The sequence below is a fragment of the Ammodytes marinus genome (genome assembly GCF_949987685.1).
Source record: "Ammodytes marinus genome assembly, chromosome: 1".
Lineage (NCBI taxonomy): Eukaryota > Metazoa > Chordata > Actinopteri > Uranoscopiformes > Ammodytidae > Ammodytes > Ammodytes marinus.
In genome coordinates this window covers 13968131-13989848 of record NC_137230.1, presented here as the reverse complement: position 1 = coordinate 13989848, position 21718 = coordinate 13968131, and the positions used below count along the sequence as shown (strand labels likewise).

The 21718-nt window shown below is 44.1% G+C and overlaps 1 protein-coding gene across 2 annotated transcripts in view; it reads left to right on the top strand.

The window, feature by feature from the left end:
• dmxl2 (Dmx-like 2) overlaps positions 1 to 21718 on the top strand; it is a 45345-nt gene that overhangs the window by 11143 nt on the left and 12484 nt on the right. The window contains exons 8-38 of one of the 2 annotated variants that reach the window (XM_080026676.1): positions 1238 to 1418; positions 1541 to 1721; positions 2127 to 2345; positions 3089 to 3360; positions 5027 to 5281; positions 5676 to 5905; positions 6097 to 6299; positions 6748 to 6869; positions 7242 to 7331; positions 7448 to 7556; positions 7663 to 7782; positions 7902 to 8129; positions 8439 to 8728; positions 9509 to 9687; positions 10144 to 10774; positions 11233 to 11559; positions 11657 to 11776; positions 12250 to 12385; positions 14142 to 14252; positions 14426 to 14595; positions 14787 to 14884; positions 15013 to 15178; positions 16128 to 16392; positions 16721 to 16923; positions 17068 to 17457; positions 17866 to 18048; positions 18548 to 18844; positions 19311 to 19502; positions 19636 to 19712; positions 19981 to 20111; positions 20574 to 20819. In XM_080026676.1, coding sequence (XP_079882802.1) covers positions 1238 to 1418; positions 1541 to 1721; positions 2127 to 2345; positions 3089 to 3360; positions 5027 to 5281; positions 5676 to 5905; positions 6097 to 6299; positions 6748 to 6869; positions 7242 to 7331; positions 7448 to 7556; positions 7663 to 7782; positions 7902 to 8129; positions 8439 to 8728; positions 9509 to 9687; positions 10144 to 10774; positions 11233 to 11559; positions 11657 to 11776; positions 12250 to 12385; positions 14142 to 14252; positions 14426 to 14595; positions 14787 to 14884; positions 15013 to 15178; positions 16128 to 16392; positions 16721 to 16923; positions 17068 to 17457; positions 17866 to 18048; positions 18548 to 18844; positions 19311 to 19502; positions 19636 to 19712; positions 19981 to 20111; positions 20574 to 20819 — 6422 coding nt within the window. Of the gene's footprint in view, positions 1 to 1237; positions 1419 to 1540; positions 1722 to 2126; positions 2346 to 3088; positions 3361 to 5026; positions 5282 to 5675; positions 5906 to 6093; positions 6300 to 6747; positions 6870 to 7241; positions 7332 to 7447; positions 7557 to 7662; positions 7783 to 7901; positions 8130 to 8438; positions 8729 to 9508; positions 9688 to 10143; positions 10775 to 11232; positions 11560 to 11656; positions 11777 to 12249; positions 12386 to 14141; positions 14253 to 14425; positions 14596 to 14786; positions 14885 to 15012; positions 15179 to 16127; positions 16393 to 16720; positions 16924 to 17067; positions 17458 to 17865; positions 18049 to 18547; positions 18845 to 19310; positions 19503 to 19635; positions 19713 to 19980; positions 20112 to 20573; positions 20820 to 21718 lie in introns of both variants that reach the window. The other variant, XM_080026675.1, reaches the window with a different exon arrangement.

Genomic DNA, 21718 nt, shown 5'->3' with positions numbered 1-21718 from the left:
ATTTAATATGTTACTTGGTGGCCAGTAACACATTTATTTTAACTCATTCCAGCAAATGCTTGTTGTCGTCTTTATGTACATTTTTTATGGCCTATTTGGAGTATACCCTTTTGAGTTATATTAATTGAACGGGGTGGTTACATCTAATTGTTGTGATGTGTTCAAGGCTAATATTGACTACATTATGTTCATCATGTCTGTTACACATCTCTTTCTTTGTTAGAGAAAATTTGGAACATGGAAATAAAAATGTAAAAAAGTATCCAGTTCCTAGTATTAAAATATCTTGGACGATATGCCTTTATGGAAGTCTACAGGGATTTCTGCTGATGTAAAATGTATGTTCTCAGATTTAACTTTGAAAAAGATTTTTAGCAAAATGTCAATTTTCCTGGACTGCAGGTTTTTATGTGGTTGGTGGTTCCTGCTATCAGTCAGTCAGTAGTCAGTCCTCTGTTCTCCTGAATGTGAGATTTAAAACACATTATTTATGTATAAGGCTTGTCACTTCAAAAAAATTAAATACTTATATCTCTATTTTTCCGTGAACACCAGCCAATACTCATGCTACTGACTTTAAAATGGGTTCCTTTAGAACCCTACCATTTTCTATGCGTCTGCCCAGTTTGCACTATAGTCATACTTGGTGGTTCGGCAAATTAAGAATGTTAAATCAGTGGTGGGAGGAAGCAGCCAGTGAGAGGTAGCTCTCTGCTTGGCCGTTCCACTGAGTGAATCAGGGATTTCATCAATTTAAAGCTCTCATTATATTTCACTTTGGCCTGTCTTTTTCCTGCTCAAGCAAAAGATCACATGCTGAGCAAAGAAAAAAAGCTTACACTGTCATTTCTTACCAGACATATTCCCAAATCCTATCCAGAGCATTGAATGAAAGCCGTTTCTTTTCTGAGTGTGGTGGTTGTGGTTATTTCTTGTCATGCAGTAAGAATCTGGAGATGGTAAATTTGATTCCACCCACTTGCTCTTCCAATTTTTTTTTACTGTACAATAAATCATGTCCATAGTGAGTGTTGTTAATGCATTGAGTTGAAAATGGTTAAATGACTGCAGATACAATCCTACCAGTTTAAGCTCATACGTCACTTACCCCTGATAATACCTGTCCGGTCTGCACACTGAACCCTTGTCTCGATCAAACAATACGCTGTCATTTATTTTTGACTAAACAAAATACCGGATCGAAAAAATCAAAGCTCCCGTTGTTGCGGTTTTTCAGGGGCTCTGTGTGCAACGTGCTGCTGACATCCTGCGAGGACGGTGTGTGTAGGTTGTGGTCGGAGACACTGCTCCCAGAAGACAGCCTGCTCGGGGGACAGATCTCTGAGAACACACACTCCTTCAGCTCCAGTCTGCCAGGCCTGGCAGGCAACAAGGACAAGATACAACATGCTTTGGAGGTACACTCACTTACTCGGGTTAAGATCCGACCGGAAATAAATCCCAAAAGAAAATGCAAAACATTTCTTATAAAGATTTAACATAATAGTATTTTATTCTTGTGCTTTTTTTCCTTGATTAGTCTATCCACCACCTGAAGCATCTGCGTCGGGGCAGGAGACGCTCCTCTGCTCTGGTGGCTCACAGTGAGCTGCTGCCCTCTCAGATCGGCACGCAGGACGCACACACCCACCGCCACATCGCTCACCATGCCAACGCCCTGTGTCACTTCCACATCTCCGCCAGTATTAACCCCAACACAGGTAGCGTGTCTTTGTTGGAAGTGGCTCAGAAACATTTCATAGACCCCTGACATAGTTGCATAATTTGCCAGATTGTAGTAGAGTTGTTCTGTAATGTTCAGGTTTCAATGACTTACTTTGTAATATTGATTCAAAAAGTTCTTCAAAAGCCACAGTATAATTACCTTGCTGCATTAGTTCAACGCAGAGGTCCTGAATGTTGATCATTTTAACGTATGTTTTTTACGTCTCGTCAATTTTTTGTTATAACATTTTATTCATGATTCATGGAGGATATTGCACAACATAAAAGCTATTTAAAACAGAAGTTGTTTTGCATATGACAGAGTGTAGTGTGTGTAGAGTGATACAGCAGCACTGGCTTCTGTGACAGGAAATATCTCTTCCTCTGTCCCTTCCTTTTAGATATCCCCGCAGTGTTGGCTGAGTCTGCAGTCTTCAACCCAGACGATGGCTCTGGCGGCGGAGGCTTCGTGGTTCACTGGCTGAACAACAAGGACCTGAGCTTCACCTCCTCCATGGACCTCTTCATGCTGCAGCTCCGTAAGCTCTCTGAGCAGCAGCTGGATCAGACCACCGAGGACCCACTGGACCCCGAAGGCTCCCCCATGAAGTTTGACTTTGGTATGACCCACAACAACCAGGCCAGCACACATCCCTTAAAGCACAAGTGCCTGAAAGCAAACTTCATGTTTTGTTTAAAGCCCCTGGAAACCCAAATCCAAAAAATCATTGTAACTAGAGTTATGTTGGGAGTTAGTTGCATGATAGTAAGCATCTGAAAAGAGTTAGACTTATTTATCGATCCAAATGGTAGCGAATATTGTCATTTTGGTTTGATAAACTTTACAGAAATTTGGTTCAGATGAGTCCGACAATGCTCTGGTTTTTATTACACAATAAGTATTTTTGAACCAATCATGGCAGTGCCATGGAGACCGTTTGATACGGCCACGCACACACAGTCCTGTCAAAAAGTTCAGACAGTAAACAGTTTTTTTTTAAGCTTTATTAGATAGTACAGAGTTGAAATGGGGAGACAGAGAGAGGGGGGATGACCTGCAGTAAAGGTCCACAGGTCGGATTTGATCCCGCGACCACTGCAACGAAGGCCGGAGCCAATATGGTACGCGCTCTATCCACTACGCCACCGGAGCACACCAAAGCTGTTTTTTTTTTAAACTAAGTTCTATAATATTTATGAACAATTACTGCATTTTAAATCAGATTTTTGTAAAAGCTTATTGAGACACCCAACTCTGATATCAAATATAGATTTTTTGCAATTTTCGACCAGGTTTCCAGAGCCTTAAAGCAAACTTCATGTTTTTTTTTTAAAAGCGCATTGTTTTTCTTTGCTTCTCCAGATCTGGACGAGATGTCTGACAAAGCGTCGTCAGAGCAAGGTGAAGAGGGAGAGCCGGGGGAGCAGGGCAGCACCAAGGCTTCCTCCCCGGGCTCCAGCTCCAGCATGCCTCTGCCCTCCATGCTGCTGGAGAGGAAGATGGAGACTCTGATCACAGAGTGGAACAAGAGCCCAGACATGCTGTTCACCATCCACCCCACCGACGGATCTTTCCTGGTTTGGCATGTCAAGTACTTGGATGAATTCAACCAGGGCATCTTCAGACAGGTTCAGGTGAGCAGAAAACACATACAACACAAACCTCTTCTTTTTTTTAATAAGTAAGCCTTCTGCTTTAAATTAATATTTAATGACTTGCTCATGCGCTGGCTCACTCACTCACTCACTCACTCACTCACTCACTCACTCACTCACTCACTCACTCACTCACTCACTCACTCACTCACTCACTCACTCACTCACTCACTCACTCACTCACTCACTCACTCACTCACTCACTCACTCACTCACTCACTCACACACACACACACACACACACAGACAGTTGCTTTGCTGAAGTAGTGTAGCTATAAACTTTGTCCAACATGTAAGGTGACTCAGCACTCCCCCAGCCTTATGAAAGGATTTTTATAGTTGTTTTTCACTCAAGGTGACACACCACCCTCCTCTGTAAATGTGGGTTGTTAAAACTTGGTAAAGTCATAGTTCATAAAACTTATTTCCTACACATGTTATGATCTTTCTTATACATTTTACATTTGGTAATTACATGTGCATTATTATTATTGTTAACTTTATGAATCCTCACATTTTGTTTGAAAGTTTTGATATACTTTAAGTAGTAATCCAATTCTAGCATGCAACAAAAAGTAGGAATGCCCTAATCAGGTGTTGGCCCTGGTTCTTTAATGGGGTATCTGCCAATACCAAAGTTCAAACTAATCTGTACTAATTCTGTTAAGTACTAATATACTGTTATTGATCTGATTTTTAATACAGAGTTAATTGGGAGGATTAGACTCCTGAAATTGATGTGAAAAGATTATCTAAAGAGATAAGTAGTTAGACTGTTGTAAAAAACTGGTCTTACAGTTACAATTGTTGGCTGAGTGCAGACCGTGGCTCCAGAGAGCATTTCAACCAGACAATAGACAGATTGTATTTTTGTCAGTGAAAGTGACAAGTCAGCGCCGGCCGAAAATAACAAGCTACTACCTGTGAATGTTTTGTACATGTTGTGCAAGAAAGAGATATAACAGATTCATTAGCAGTCACACTTAAAGTGAATCTGTATATTTTTCCAGCCTCAGTATCTGAAACCACTGGTGCGGCCAAATATTTTTTTTCACATTCATACGCTTGGATTTGCAGCGAGATGCTTATGATGCTTAGAGCCAGCTGTCTGTCCTTAAGGAGAGCTGCTGCGCTGCAACACAAACAGGCTAAGGAGGATTAAACACAGTAGAGCACAGCAAAGGAAAGATCAAATTTGATTGGCTTTAGTTTAGTTGATAAAGGGCCTTTCAAATGGGATTTGCTTGATAATATTGGCTTAAAAGGTTCACACACAGCATTTCGCAGGTCATGCCTTAACAGTGATTCATTTACTTTGCGTGCACTGATGATACAATACTGTACAGTATGCAGACATGTAAATTATTTTCTTTATCTTCAGATCATAACGCATACTTACGCATTTTATTATAAGAGTTTTAACAATGCTGATGTAGCTCATGTGAAGTCCAATAAATTGCAAATGTATATTTTCGCTTGTTAACAAAGCATAATGTTGATGCGCCCGATGAACTAGAGAGCTGGCATCACATTGGTATAATTTGCTTTAGATGTATTGTGTATGTATCGGGATGAATGACTGTAGGTAAACATGTCCATGTGATCCTACTGATGGTTTTTTATTCCCCTTCATCTCTCCCACCAGGTGTCCTTCTCCTCTCGTATTCCAGTGGCGTTTCCTACGGGCGACGCCAACTCACTGAGTAAAAACATCCTGATGTACGCCTGCACTCTGTCTGAGAGCGTGAGGTGCGGGGAGCAAGGGAGGATGGTGCAACACTCTGCTTCAAACTGTGGCGGCCTGGGTTCACCCACACTCACCCAGTCTCTCATCAGTCACCCCGGCATCAGTCCTGCGGTCATGATGGTCTCCAAGCATGTCGATGGCTCTCTCAACCAGGTGAATAAATAAAGTTGTGTGGAACAAAGTTGACAGCTTGGGAGCGTTTAGTTTTCTGCCAGCGTCAATTCATGCATTTTCTTTGTTGGTTGGCACAGCCTTGGCTCTGTAAACTACAGAGCCTAGGCTGTGTATTAACACTGGATTTTTTTTCTGCGCACACATTATAGACAGGTAGCATATCGTGATTATTCACTGATTTAAAAAAAAAAAAAAAACGATTTTAATAAAAAAAACGTTCTCCAGAATGGCTGACTCCACCTTTAACCAACTCAACAAAATCCCTCCAACACTGACTACATGTCATAACCAAACCTATGAATTATATATTTGTAAATGTATTCAGCCTTCCCAGACCTCATACATTGTTTTTTGGTTCTCTCTCTGTCCGCAGTGGGCAGTGACATTCGCTGAGCGCTCTGCCTTCTCCAACGTTCTGACCGTGTCTCACAAGTTCCGGTACTGCGGCCACCGCTTCCATCTGAACGACCAGGCCTGCCACACAGTGCTGCCTCTGCTGCTCACCTCCTCTCACCACAACGCTCTGCTCACCCCACCCTCAGCCCCTGGCAGCCTCGAGGGAGATCAGCCTCCTACCTTTCCCATACCAAAGGGACTTCCCAGGTAAAGAATGGAGGCAAGGCACGGGAGGAGAAGGGAGGTGGTAAATGAGAAAGAGATGAGGAAAAGAAGAAATAATAAGCAATGTTCACTAGGTTTAAATTGAATCAATGCTGATAATATTACATGGCGTGACACTCTTTCATAAATCATAGTCTTTTTATTCAAAGGGTTTGTACCTTTTCTCTTAGCAGGAAGCAGCTTCGTAACGCTGCCACAAGGACCTTCCATGACCCCAATGCCATCTACAGTGAGCTGATCCTGTGGAGGGTGGACCACATCGGACCCCTGTCCTGCACCGGAGGGGTCTCTGAACTGGCTCGCATCAACTCTCTGCACACCTCGGCCTTCAGCAATGTAGCTTGGCTGCCTACGCTAGTACCCAGCTCTGTGCTTGGTAAACATTCCCCTGAATTTTAATATAGATGTAAATGTCAGTGAAGAATGACATTCTCGCTTATGAGTACATTGTCATTAAAAAAAACATTTTGCGCACCATATGTCTGGACAAAATGTGTAATGTATCTAAATGAATACAGAGTATATGATGCATTAATGAGGCCACTAAAGCACAAATGATATGCAGTAATCAAGCTAAGCCAGTTTTGCATGACATATTCTTCAAAGTTAAACATTTCTTCCATCCCTCATTACGGATAAGATGACTATAAACACATGATATGAACACCAGACTCGATGCCATTGTAAATAAGGGTCACCCCTCAAAACTACCAAATATTTTAGTGATTTATTTTGGATCAATATGTATTCGTAGATGAAAGAGTAATCAATATATTATTTAGCACCATAAGGCTTTCCTACAAACTTGGTGTTGTGTCCCTCAGGAACCTATTGCAACAGTGCCAGCGCCTGCTTTGTGGCATCAGATGGTAAGAACCTGCGTCTCTATCAAGCTGTGGTCGATGCCAGGAAACTGCTGGATGAGCTGTCAGACCCTGAGACATCTGTGAGTGGACACACAAACACACATCACTGCGCCTGCACACACACACACACACACAAAACCTTGTAATGACTCACTGAATTTTATGTATCATTTGAATACAGCCCAAAGCAGTTTTGTGGGCTGCTATCATCATCATCACAAATCTGATATAACCATATCATTCACAGATATTCAATTATTTTTGTCGTACAGATTTTCAAGATCTAAATATTTCCTTTTGACGCTGCTTTTATTAATAATGTTACCAACACACGAAGCAACATGACGTCTTACTTCAAATCATAGTATGCAATTATATTTTCCCCACATTGGATTCAAATGCAGGTACACCAAATGGATAGTTGACCACTTTTCATGTGTGTCCCCGTTTAGAAACTGGTGGGTGAAGTGTTCAACATTGTCAGCCAGCAGTCCACTGCCAGACCTGGATGTATCATAGAGCTGGACGTCATTACAAACCAGGTGAGCAGCTGCTCTGTGTTCTTCACACAACACCCCAGCAAGGGCTTGCTATCGTGAAACCTTCTTATCCAATGGAAAAATAACCCTTTACGATGTTTTTTTCCATGTGCATCCAGTGTGGCGCCAACACCCAGCTGCTGCATGTATTCCAAGAGGACTTCATTCTTGGCTACAAGCCTCAGAAAGAACCAGAGTTATACACACCAGCCTTCCCATGTGGCGAAGGTACAGCACACTGTTAAATTCATATTCTATCTAGGTTTGTTGTTATACTTTTTACAAACCTGATTGTCATTACAAGAAGATTTTCATTTACATTGACTTTATCCAGATTACCAACCTGCCCCATTCTCTGAGAAGTTCTTCCTGGTGGTGATAGAAAAGGATCTCAACAGGAACTCCGTCCTGCAGATGTGGCACCTGCACCTCAAGTCGGTGCAGGCCTGTGTTGGTAAGTGTAGTACGGTGCACACTTAAATGTAAAACAAACCTACCTTTTCATCTACTTCAAAACGCCTCTTCTGAAGTGTACGGGACTGCTTAAATAATACTGCGTTTCTTTGTGTCCAGATGAGCCGAGCCCAGACTATAGCTGCCAGAGCTCTCTCATGGTTCCCAATCAAGCTTTAAATGCCGACTCGTCTCCGGAGACGTCTCCCATCAGACCCCTACCACGCTCTGCCTCTACAGCCCACCTGCAGTCGGCCAGCAAACTCATCCTCAGCTCCAAGCTGGTGTACAGCAAGCGTCTGGACCTGCCCCATGGAGTGGAGGTTACCAGGGCCACCCCCTCTGCAGGTTGGGATGAGCACACAGAACTCACACTATCTTGGTCTAGCCTAGTCCAGTGTGTGTGTGTGTGTGTGTGTGTGTGTGTGTAGGCTTGATCACCTTTTGTGTCAACTTATTTGGCAATGGCTTGAATGCAACCTATATTCATTTATATGAAAAAGTTACGCACTATAGCTTTAAATTCAAGTCAGGCAGGTTCCAAGAAAGTGCCTAGAAAGAAAATCTGTTAGAAGGCAAGAAATCTGAGAAAAAAAAAATTCACACACTTTTTCACAATTTGTTTCTCCCCTCTCCCTACTTCCTCATTGTGCTTAGGTCACCTGAGTTCCTCCTCTATCTACCCGGTGTGCCTGGCTCCGTACCTGATCGTGACCACCTGCTCTGACTCTCGTGTGCGTTTCTGGCGCTGTGGTGTGGAGGGTGAGGAGGGATCCAGTGAGGAGGAGGAGCAGGAGAACAGGGCATACTGCTGGGAGCCCTGGGCCCTGATGAATGAAGAGGACGACAACAACAGCGCCGTCACTGTGTCAGGACGGCCCGTGGCTGTGTCCTGCTCCTACATCGGCAGGCTGGCCGTGGCCTTTAAAAAGCAAAGAACAGGACAGGTAGGACATTTGGCTTTGTGTGCTTTGTGTTTCAGTCCCAAAAAAAAAAAAAAAACAATAGCGGTGAAGGAGCTCATTTAACGAGGCCTGAGCCAATATGGTACGCGCTCTATCCACTACGCCACCGGAGCGCCCCGTCAAAATCACTTTTTTGTCAAAATCAGTGCTTATCTCCTCCTGACTTGCTTACCTGTCTGTACTGTGGGGGCTGGGGGGGGGGGGGGGAATACACTTTTAATACACAGCCTAGACTCAGTAAACAGGCATGTTGCTAGCCATGGTGAGACCCATTGTTTTCTGTAGGCTTTATTTCCATACCACTGTACATAGTCTAGGCTGTTAACACCAGTTATTTTGTCAGCACAAACAGTACGGACTGGTAGCAAAAAATTATTTTGACAACAAGTGTTCTCCACTTTTTAAGTGTGGCAAATTTAATCAGAATTAATTTATATGAATACATATTTATGTAAAGCAGAGAAGGATGAGGGAGGAAGTAGATTAGATAAACATACACATTATGTACATTATATACCATAGTGTGTTTGAAATCCATGCAGTCATTAATCATTTTGAAAAAAAAAGAGATAAGACCTAACTATCTGAGGACTTAATTTCATATCCTGTAGCTACTCATGCCATGTAATTGAACTGAAACAAAGTTAATCTCTACGACAGCAGTCTATGACCCCACATCAATTTGTCTTGTAATCTCAATATGCCTGGTTCTACAGTATCTTCAGATTTGACATTTGAAGAAAGCGCTCCTCTTGTCCTCAGCTGCAGGGCTCCGGTAAGGACTTCTCCATGCACGTGTCCATCTATGAGTGTGAGTCTACCGGTGGCTCAGAGTGGTGTTTGGAGCAAACCCTCCACCTGGACGACTTTACCAGACCCTCATCCATCCAGACCCTGGATCCACGAGTCAGTGTGGACTCCAACCTCTTTGTCTACAGCAGGTGAGGAGGGCACTGCTGCTTGTGTGTGTGGATTGTGTTCTGTCAGCCACTTTATGGTTACCAGTATGGGTTGTCTTTGAAGATAAAGGTGGAGACAGCGATTCTGGACAACGCTTGTTGTCAAAGTCACTTTTTGTGAAAATCAGTCATTATCTCCTCATAATCCACTACCTGTCCGTACTGTGTGTGCACTGAAATTAAATGCTAGTGTTAATACACAGCCTAGGCTCTGTAAACTGCCATGTAATCAAAGGGGGCCCACCGTATCTAGCAACATGCCGATTTACAGAGCCTAGGCTGTGTATTAACACTGGATTTTTTTTTTGTGCACACATGAAGCGGATCTTTAGGAGGTATTCACTGATTTTCTCAAAAAGGTGATTTTGAAAACAAGCATTCTCTAGAATCACTGACTCCACCTTTTTGAAATGGTGTTTCTCCTCCACACAACACCAGGTCCGACCTGTACATGAGCAGAGACCACAGCTCCCCCAACATCAAGCACTATGTCCACCTGGACTGGCTGTCCAAGGAGGATGGCTCTCACATCCTCACGGTGGGGGTGGGCTCCAACATCCTCATGTACGGCCGCATCTCGGGCATGGTCAACGAGCAGACCAGCAGCAAGGAGGGGCTGGCAGTCATCACCCTGCCTCTAGGGGGCAGCATCAAGCAGGGCATTCGCTCACGCTGGATCCTGCTGCGCTCCGTGGACCTGCTGTCTTCGGTGGACGGCACGCCATCTCTGCCCGTCTCCCTGTCCTGGGTGAGGGACGGCATCCTGGTCATAGGCATGGACTGTGAGATGCACGTGTACGCACAGTGGCATCAGGACAAGAAGCCCGGCGAGGGAGAGGAGGGCAACCTGTCGTCAGCAGACATAGCTGGATCAGCCTTCGAAGGCAGAACCCGGTCCAAGAGCGTGTTTGAAAGCAGCGCGGCTGTGGACGAGGCTCTCCGCGCCCCAGCAGGACTACAGGAAGGCGGACTGTTTGAGGCAGCTCACTCCCTGTCCCCCACTCTGCCCCAGTACCATCCAACACAGCTGCTGGAACTCATGGACCTGGGCAAGGTTCGCCGCGCAAAGGTAAGTCTGTTCCCGCCATCGTTCAGTGAGACTCCAGAATATGCTAAATTTGTTATTTAAGGCTAGACACAGCAGGGTTTTTTTCAAGCACTGTTCGATTTAGAGATTTCAGTGTATTTTGCATTTAGGTGTTTATTTCACTTAACCTTGTCTGTTGGCATCTGTATATTTTTCCTATGCAACCATCTTTAATGGCCATTGGACACTAATATGTTGTAAACATGAAATAAAGATTTGAACTCTTTCTTTATCCAACATGTAGATTTTAGTTTTTTTTTAAAGAGATGCACATTTACATATAATTAGTTAGATATTCTAGTTACAAAGGTTCCCTGTACACCTGCAGTGTCTCGCTCTTAAAGTTCTCTATATCTCAATGGGATATACAAAAACAAAACAATGATTCATCCAATCTCAGCTGTATAATACAACCCATTGCTTTTTCTATTTTCCATCAGGCTATCCTGGCTCACCTGGTGAAGTGTATTGCTGGGGAAGTGGCTGTGGTGAGAGATGTGGAGGCCGGGGAGGGAGGATCCAGGAGACATCTGTCCCGGACCATCAGTGTGACCGGCAGCACAGCAAAGGACACTATAGCATCCGGACGCGACGGGGGGCGCGACTACACAGAGATCAACTCCATCCCTCCATTGCCCCTCTATAGCCTCATGCTGGCTGACCTAGACACCTCCTACAAGGGAGCAGAAGAGTCTGCTAAGGGACCCAAGAGCGACCACGACGGAGCTCACAAGTCCTCCGAGGACCAGTATTCTGACCTCTTCCAGGTAGGCCACAGTTAAGAAGAGAACTCTTCATTTTGTGGCTATAGAGGTGTGGTCCACTGATGCTTATGAGTTCTCTCCTCTCCTCCTGCGTTAACAGGTGCAAGCAGTCACCACTGATGACTTTGTGAACTTTGCCACCGACAAACCGGAGAAGAAGTCGCGAGTTATTAACCTCTCGCAGTACGGACCTACCTACTTTGGACCAGAGCACGCTCAGGTACTGCTGCAGATTTTAGAAGGGGATAGCACTACACTGTTAGTGTAGTCTATTTATAATACAACTCAAAATGTAATGTTCATTCCTCTTCATTCCTAAATTGTATTGGAATTAACTGGTAAATACAGATGTAATTGCTTGCCAACAATAGTTTAATCATGGTGTGATTCCATTGTTATACCGTTACAATAATAACCATGTATAATGTGGTTATCTCATGGTATTATTCTCTCAAATGAGGATGTTTGTATTATGCTATCCTTTTTGCAAATTACTAAAGTAATGATGAGTTAATGCTAAGGTCGGTTAATACTGTATAACTACATTTACAATAAGTGCCCGCATTGTAACTTTCATCAGTACGACATTTAGCATTCCATACGTTTCATATCTGTTGTTCTGAGTTTGTGGTTGCTCCCCCTCACTCCTTTCCTTCTGTGTGTGTGTGTGTGTGTGTGTGTGTGTGTGTCCAGGTATTGTCAAGTCACCTCATGCACTCCAGTCTACCGGGACTCACCCGACTGGAGCAGATGTTCTTGGTGGCCTTGGCTGATACTGTTGCCACCACCAGTGCTGAGGTGGCCAGCTCCACTGATCAAAAGTACACAGGTCAGTATATTGTTTTGTTTTGTAACATTAAATATAACACTGTACCAAGGTTACTTTGGACTGTTATAATGTGCCTCTATTCATCACCACAATAAAATACAAAACTGATTTCAAACAACAGTAAACACTTTTTCAACAGTAATCACACTGTATTTAATACATTTTCAATTATTTTTTTTGCATCAAGGTTTTTCAAGTTATGTGATATGCACTTTGAAGTATACTTGAGCAAAATACTGACTAGCTCCAGAGACGGTGTTCTCTAGCAGTCCCTAGTACCCTCTGTTCTGTCAGGGTATGAATAAAGTATTTTGTATTGCAATACTATGTTCTCTGTATGTATGCTTTTTGATGCACACAAACCTGCATAATAGGTTTGTATTAGGGCTGTCAAGCGATTAAAAAGATTAGTCAAATTAATTACAGGCTCTCTGATTAATTAATCTAAATTAATCGCATACTTATGACACTTTTATGCCTGTTTATAAACAGCTGTATAGCCTACAGTTTCTCTCTCTCTCTCTCTCCCTCTCTCTCTCTCTCTCTCTCTCTCTCTCTCTCTCTCTCTCTCTCTCTCTCTCTCTCTCTCTCTCTCTCTCGTAACTTCTGTCTCCTCCCCTCTGCAAGGTTTCTACATGAAATATAATTAGGAACTTCGCCGAATTTTCTACTTAAAACCACAAAAAAAACAAGCAGGCTAAATGAAGACTGTCTATCTGCCACAACAGACAGTGCTGCACTGCCACAGCGCATAGCCTATGCCGACTCATTAACCATCGTCCTACTCATAGCCAAAAATATTGACAGACACACACACACACACACACTAAAGAGGAAAAAAGGCAGGCTGCATATGCTAGGAAGAGTGACATACGGGAGACAAGGCAGCTAGCAAACAAAAGTGAGACGGAAGATTGAGAGATACTGAGAGTTTTGAACCTACATTGTTAATTAGGCACCCACTAAATCAATAATGCACAGACACTGCGGAGAATAACATAAGATAACTTCCTACCTTCATGCTTATTTGCCCGAAGCTTCCCATAAAACGTCCATAGAGCCCTCTCTATGCTTCTTTCTTTACTCTTTAATCCCGTGTGGGCCGTGTCCGCAAACTACAGGTGCAGCTGCGCTATCGTCTCCACCCTTTTGCACCGGGTGAAAGGGGACTATAGAAGTGTGATTAATCTGCGTTAATTTTTTTAATCGCGTTGATTTTTCTGTGATTAATTAATCGAAATGAACGCGTTCATTTGACAGCCCTAGTATTTATTGTTAATTGCAGTGTTGCATCACCTCTTTGCCTACCAGTTCATTTACTGTTACCCTCGGTAAAGGATGATATTGTATTAAAGTGTACTAAAGGTTGTAGACATAAAAGCTATGCATCATTTTTTATTCTTTTTGATTGTGTGTTCCTGGCTGTAGTTAATCTCTAGCCAACAGTGCTTATGTTCCTTCTTTAACTGTATATCAACAGACACTGCACTTTTTCCTTTATCTTTTTCATATTCTCCAATTTTCCATCCTATTTATTTAGTCTTTTGAGAGGAAGACATTAGCAGGTTGTTCCAGGGCTAAGTAAGCACAGGCTGGGTAAGAAGGTTCAGGGACAAGAGACACAGTCCCTGACACAATGGCATGAACTCATGTCGTACAGGAGTTATTAAAGGGCTTTGCTCTCTGGCTTTAATAGAGTGGTCGATGGGAATAAGTGCCACAAAGCTGACAGCTCCCTGCTGTTGTGTTTGTGTAGGTGCTGACTCTCTGGATGAGTGTGGACTGAGGTACCTGCTGGCCATGCGACTTCACACCTGCCTGCTCACCTCTCTGCCCCCACTTTACCGCATGCAGCTTCTCCACCAGGGTAAAAACAATCAGTTCATTACACACTGCTGCTGTGGTGACACAAATAAAGCAGTGTGTTTTGTATGACAATATTACCACCGTTATTCTGTGCTTTTCACCTTGAGAATTAACTTCAGATATGCTTGCTCCTCAATTCCTTCTCTCCCTCTATCTGTCTTTCTTTATGGGCAGGTCTGTCAACATGCCACTTTGCATGGGCCTTCCATTCGGAGGCAGAGGAAGAGCTGCTGAACACCATCCCAGCCATGCAGAGAGGCGACCCGCAGTGGTCTGAGCTCAAAGCTGTTGGAGTGGGCTGGTGGATACGTAACATCAACACTCTGCGCAAAATGGTTGAGAAGGTACTGGAACAAATTCAGGCTTAGTACATACAAGATTCACAAGAATGTACTGGCGTGTATGGCGATTTGCAGTTGGTGTTTTGATATATTGATTTTCCTATGTTGTCTTTGAAAGGCACTAGACACCATTCCAGCCAATATGTGAAAACTGCAATGACTGATTTAGTTACTGTACCATTTGATGTCATCAGGTAGGCAAAGCTGCTTTCCAGAGGCACAACGACCCATTAGATGCCGCTCTGTTCTACTTGGCCATGAAGAAGAAAGCTGTCCTGTGGGGGCTCTTCAGGTAAGCCATTGTTTCTGACCACATCATTCATTTGAAATGAGTGATTTTTCTTTGTTTTGTTTTTGACAGTTTCCCTACCAAAAAGTTGTAGGGATTTTGAGCTTTGTGATTTTCTTTCTTTCTCTCAGGTCTCAGCATGATGAGAAGATGACTACATTCTTCAAGAACAACTTCAGTGAAGACCGCTGGCGAAAGGCGGCTCTGAAAAATGCTTTCTCCCTGCTCGGAAAGCAGCGCTTTGAACAGTCTGCTGCCTTCTTCCTACTGGCTGGATCACTGAAAGACGCCATCGAGGTGAGAACACACACACACACACACACACACACACACACACACACACACACACACACACACACACACACACACACACACACACACACACACACACACACACACACACACACACACACACACACACAACCTTAACATTGAACAACACACAATGGAAAAACAATACCGTGTGTGTATGAGAGTGAAATCACCACATCCCTAAGCTGGATCGTCTAGCAGTCTTTGCATCATATGAGCGAAGTCTAAATTACACTGATAAGATACATAATAAAGCCTAAATAATTTTCCTTGTTCTGTCTGTAACAAAACATACAGATATCCAAAAAGTAAACAGAAGCAGTTCGTTTTTTTCTTTTTAAGATATTTTTTAGCATTTTCATGCTTTTTATTGATAGTGTTAAGAGACAGAGGTGAAATGGGGCAGAGAGGGGAGTGACATGCAGAGAACGAGCGCGGGCGGGAATCGAACCCGGGTCTGCTGCTGGGCCCGGCCCGGGGGGGAAGCCCTCCCAACTGAGCTAAGGGCGCCCCAAACAGAAGTTCTGTATGCTTACAGCATACAGAAGTTTTCTGTATGCTTCAGCTCACTGTATTGGTTGCAGTGGTAATTATTTACCACCTCATATTTCTGCATTTAACACAAACTTACCCACATTTCTTACTTAAAGGTGCTATGAGGAACTTTTAAATATTTCTGAAACACTCACTCTCATTTTTCCTCTGATCATACATTTCATGTAAAAGCAAACTAGACCATCAGTGCAAAGAACGCTATTTTTATATTGTTTGTCATGGGTACGCTCACCCAGGAACAACAGCTGGCCTAGTAAAAACACTACCGCTTTTGTCCAAAGGGGGTGCAAGAATGAACCCAAACTGAAAGTTCCTCTGGGCACCTTTTTAAACTGCAGTTTTAATGTGCCTCTCCCTTCCGCTGTCCAATGTTGTGTAGGTGTTGATGGAGAAGATGGAGGATATCCAGTTAGCCATGATAGTGGCGCGGCTGTATGAGGCCGACTTTGAGAACTCCTCCACCTGCCAAAGCCTCCTGTACCAGAAGGTTCTGGGCTGCAACAGGGACGGAAGCGCTTACCACTGTTCCAGACTGCACCCCGACCCCTTCCTCCGCAGCATAGCCTACTGGATCATGAAGGACTACACCCAGGCCCTAGACACACTGCTGGAGCGCATCCCCAAAGAGGAGGACGAGAACCCTGGTCAGTTGGTTGCGTACATTTTAGTAGTCCGTCTGTCAACTCTCCATGAAGTTTCTAAATGTTTTAATCCCGATAAAGGGTTTTTTACTGGGAGTTTTTTCTCAGCAGAGCTAAGGTTCTAGGGTGTCATAATGTATGGAATGTGAAGCCCACTGAGGCAAATGTCTATTTGTGATATCAATACAAATCAAACTGATTTGATTTGATTTGATTTGAGAAGTAGTGTATTACACAGTAAGTTCCACTCACACCCTTTTTGCTGTGCTCATTTGCGTTCATTGTGTGCTTGACTTCAATGGCTTTTCTATTTATCTTTTTCCTTTTTTAGATGTGATGGTGAAATCCTGCAACCCTGTGGTGTTCAGTTTCTATAACTACCTGAGGACACACCCTTTGATCATCCGTCGTCACTTTAAAAATCCAGAGGGCACGGCCACCAACGTCAGCCTCACCGCCGAGAAGAGCAGCGCGGTGGAGATCAACCTCATCGAGCGCAAGCTGTTCTTCACCACGGCTAATGCACACTTCAAGGTAGGGCTCATCAAGAATACGGCCACTCACTCCAATTCAATTTGTTTTTAATGCGCTTAGGACCCTTTATCTACCATACCTTTTGCCATACAAAAACTTGTATAGGCCTGCTTTGTTTTTTAATCATATCTACATCTTCTATAGGTGGGCTGCCCGGTTCTGGCTCTGGAAGTGCTCTCCAAGATCCCCAAAGTCACCAAGAAATCTGGCTCCTCACCTCTCAGCAAGGCTTCGTCCAAGGCCAACCTGAACTCCAGCCAACCCCTGGAGAACGGAGGAGGAGGAGGAGGTTTGGACTGGGCCACCCCAGCGGCACCTGCTCAAGCCTGGGGAGGAAACGAGAGCGTGGGCGGCTTGGACTGGAGCCAGCCACTGGTCAAAGTGGAGGAGGACGGGCTGCAGCTGGACTGGGGAGAAGACAAAGCAGAGGATTCGGATGAGGATGACGATGGTCTGACCATGAAGAAAACTGAGCCTGAGACCAAAGCAGACCCAGAGAGTGGGGCCCCCAAACTGCACAAAGACAACTCACAGGTAGGGAAAAATGTATCAAGAATCCACTAAGAACAACCACGAATGCTGGAATGAGTATTGGATATAATTTGGTTATAGATTGTATAATAGCAGCATTAAAGAGATTTTAATTTTAAATCCAGTGTTGAATTGAATCAATCTTCAAGCTATTTTGCATTCAATGAAATTCATTTGGATGTAACAATTATTGCCAAAGATATGGCCAACACTAACTATTCTTCTGAAAGGTTCCCTAATGGAATTCACTTTGTTAGTCTGTAGGAGAAGATGCTTGAGACCCTTTGACAACTTCCATTGTAAATTTTGGGCAGCTTTAAACACTTCAGGCTTTGCAATGGATGCCACCGTAAGGTCAGCGAGTCAGCACAGAGCCGGCCTTTTCATTTACCACTCTTATCTGTATTTCAGGGCGAGTCAGAGGTTGACGTGATAGCAGAGCAGCTGAAGTTCCGGGCCTGTCTGAAGATCCTGATGACAGAGCTGCGTACGCTGGCCACAGGCTTCGAGGTGGACGGAGGGAAACTCCGCTTTCAGCTCTACAGTTGGCTGGAGAAAGAGATAGCAGCCATGCACACTATCTGCAACTACAAGGTAACAACACTTTGATCATATTTGATGCAGTTTTATGCAACTTTATGTTCACTTTTGCAGGTTTGACTAGGTATTAGAGGTGTAAATCGCTGGTTTCATCACAATAAGATATTAGATTGATTCATTAGACAACGATATCGCAAAGTCTGCTGCGAGTCTGATACGACTCCGATTCGAATCAAGGGCCTGCAATCCATATCAGACGACATCATATGCCCAACTTAAATATTTTACCATTTTATTTTTGAGTTCTTCCAGATATTTAAATTAAAAAACAATCCATTATTTTAGTGTGAATAGCGTCACCCACATATGTGCAGAGAGAATGCAAAATAAAAACGTAAATTAAAGACGTCGATATGCATCGCTGTTTGGGTGTAGCATATGGTTCGATCTTTTGCCAATGAATCAATACATCAATCCATGGATATTGATGTATCACTTAACCCCTCTTATGTATTGAAAAAACGTTTCCTTTTTTTCTCCTTTGTTGACAAAGGTGGAAGGGAAGGACGAGGAGTCGGAGGTGGAGCACTGGAGAGAGCGCACGGCATCAGTGGACATATCAGACGAGGTCTTTGAACGGACGGACGCCGGGGCCTACGAGCGTCACCAGATGGAGCGGCGGCGTCTGCAGGCCAAGCAGCAGCACTCTGAGAGGCGCAAGGCCTGGCTGAGAAAGAACCAGGCTCTGCTCAGGGTCTTCCTGTCCTACTGCAGCCTCCACGGAGCCAAGGGAGGAGGGGTCACCTCTGTTCGCATGGAGCTCCTGTTCCTCCTGCAGGAGAGCCAGCAGGTACACATACATACACACTCAAACACAGACACCGGCGTGCTCTGTAGTTCTAGTCGATTAAAGGTGGATTCAGCGATTCTGGAGAATGCTTGTTGTTCAAAATCACTTTACGTCAAAATCAATAAATATATCGTCACGGCGGTCTGCTACCTCTCCGTTCTGTGTGTGCGCTGAAAAGAAATCCAGTGTTTATAAACGGGCATGTTGCTAGCTACAGTGGGCCCCCTTTGTTTACATACTCTTTATTTACACACCAGTTTACCGAGCCTAGGCTGTGTATAGACACCAGATTATTTTTCAGTGCACACATAGCACATACAGGTATCATATCGTGAGGAGACATTCACTGATTTTGACACAAAAGTATTCTCCAGAATCACTGACTCCAACTTTTGAATAATGCAAAACCCCCTTCTCTTGAGCAAAAGAAGCAGATGTGCATCTCCTTTTCTGTTTCACTTTGCAGGAGACCACAGTGAAGCAGTTGCAGTCTCCTCTGCCTCTGCCCACTACACTGCCTCTGCTGTCGGCTTGCATCGCCACCACAAAGACGGTGATCGCCAATCCAGTTCTGCACCTTGGCAACCACATCCACGACATCCTCCACACAGTCACCTTTATGGAGAATCCGCCGCATCCTGAGATCATGGACGATCGGGTCAGAACTCAAATATGAATCTGATTTAATACATAGACTAAGTGTAGAGTCTGCAAACCTTTCTCACAGTCATCTGAAGTTGTTTGTTTTGATGTTGAAGAAGTAAAATGTGTCTTTTTCTTTTAACCCTCAGGTGAATACTCTCCACACACTGGCAGCATCTCTGTCTGCGTGTGTCTATCAAGCTCTGTGTGACAGCCACAGCTACAGGTGAGTGTGGATTGCAATATCGCCACATGTCCAACAGCCTCTGCCTGATTTCATTTGCCATTGTGAAAATTTAAAATTTAAAAATAATTGCTAAATACAATTTTCAACACCATAGATGCCTGTTGTGTGTTGGTTTCACTTACTAGTCCACAAAGGGCTCTGCCACTGCTACTTTAGCCTATTTACGTCTTTCCCAAAAATACTGGAAGACATTTTGTATGGTTTGTTGTGACTCACTGCTTAACCTTTCTGTTGTTGGCTTTTGCAGCAGCCAGACAGAGGCTAACCAGTTTACAGGGATGGTGTACCAGGGCCTGTTACTCAGCGAGAGGAAACGACTCCGCACGGAAAGCATTGAAGAGCATATAACTCCCAACTCCGCTCCTGCACAGTGGCCAGGTAACTTCAGCCCCTGCTTTTTTCCAAAAAACTTGCATTTTGGGGGGGTTTAGATTTGATTGATACTACTGTATACTTATCTTCCATTGGCTGGTTCAGATTAATCATAATAATCTTAATTAGATTGTATTCCATAATCTTCCTAAAATGTATAGGAAGGGGAAAACGGCATATCTCTGAGCATCAAAGACTTGAATAAGAGAGAGTATGACAAGAGGCATAAGGATAAAAAGCAGAGCAAAGCAAGAGGCAGACGGTCTGTGTTTGTGCACAGATGGTGTTCTAAAATAGGAGCTTCATGGCCTCTGGGAAGGAAACAGAGAGACAGAGACTGATCACGCCATCATGCCAATGTTTGATAACCGGGTCGTTCTGTATTGTGCGATTGCGGGTTGATTTTTTCTTTTCTCCTACACATCCTATGTTGTGCTGATGTGAGTGCCCCCCACTGTCCCCCTGCAGGTGTCTCATCACTGATTTCCCTGCTGACCCCTGCCAGAGAGGAGGACCAGCCCAAGCTCAACGTGCTGCTGTGTGAGGCGGTGGTGGCCGTCTATCTGGCCCTGCTCATCCACGGCATGGGCACGCACAGCAGCAACGAACTCTTCCGCCTGGCCGCACATCCCCTCAACAACCGCATGTGGGCCGCCGTCTTCGGGGGAGGGGCCAAAGTCATTATCAAGCCAAAGAGGCCCGAAGCGCCACCAGGTACCCTGTTTTGTAGTTAACTATTATAAACTACGTAAGGGATAATCTAGTATGTGACCCGTTCGCTAAACATTACCGTGCTCAGCACACGACTACTAACTTTATCAAGATTTGGTTTTATTGATTTAGAAATGCTTTTATTGCTTACATTGCTACAGTACAACAAATAGTCCGCTACAGTCAGAAGTACCTCCATAACAACAGTAACTATGTTACTTTGTGGCCAAACTTACTCACGTCTCCTCGACCGGAGTCTTTTCGGACTATTCTCACATTTTCTTGACTGCAGTATTTTTATCAGACATTAACCATGCCTTACTGTTTGTAGACGTCTGGCAGCGGATTGATATTCAAGGAAGTGACCGATCAGAACAATGTCCGTAGGCCCATAGCAACTGTGACTTATCCTGAACAGCAGGGCATTATCGAGAAATAACAGAATGGCATGATTCTCCATGTAGAATGGCATGATTGTCCAATCAGAACACAGAATGTATCAGTGCTGTGTAATAATAACAATTAAAACCCTTATTTCCATCATCATCACCGTCGTTGTGTATATGTGTCACAATCTAGTCTCGACACTCTTTTCTTGCCACCGGCCTCTTCTGGTCCATCTGTTGACATTTTCTTTTGACAATCTAACTTACCTCTGATCTTAAGGCAATGCTTCCATCCCTCAGGCCTGTCTCCATTAGTTACTTAGACGTCCTATTACAGCCGTCCTGTTGATGCTCCTACGATGCTGCTGCTGTGTGGTGTCTTGTGTGAGTGTGCCCTCTGCCCCTGTGTCCCAGTGCCCGCTGATTTTGAGGCAGCCAGGCCAGAGGAGTCTCAGGAGACAGGAAGACCTGAGCAGAGCAGCCTCAGCCCAAACCCCAAACCAGCCCCTCCTCCCG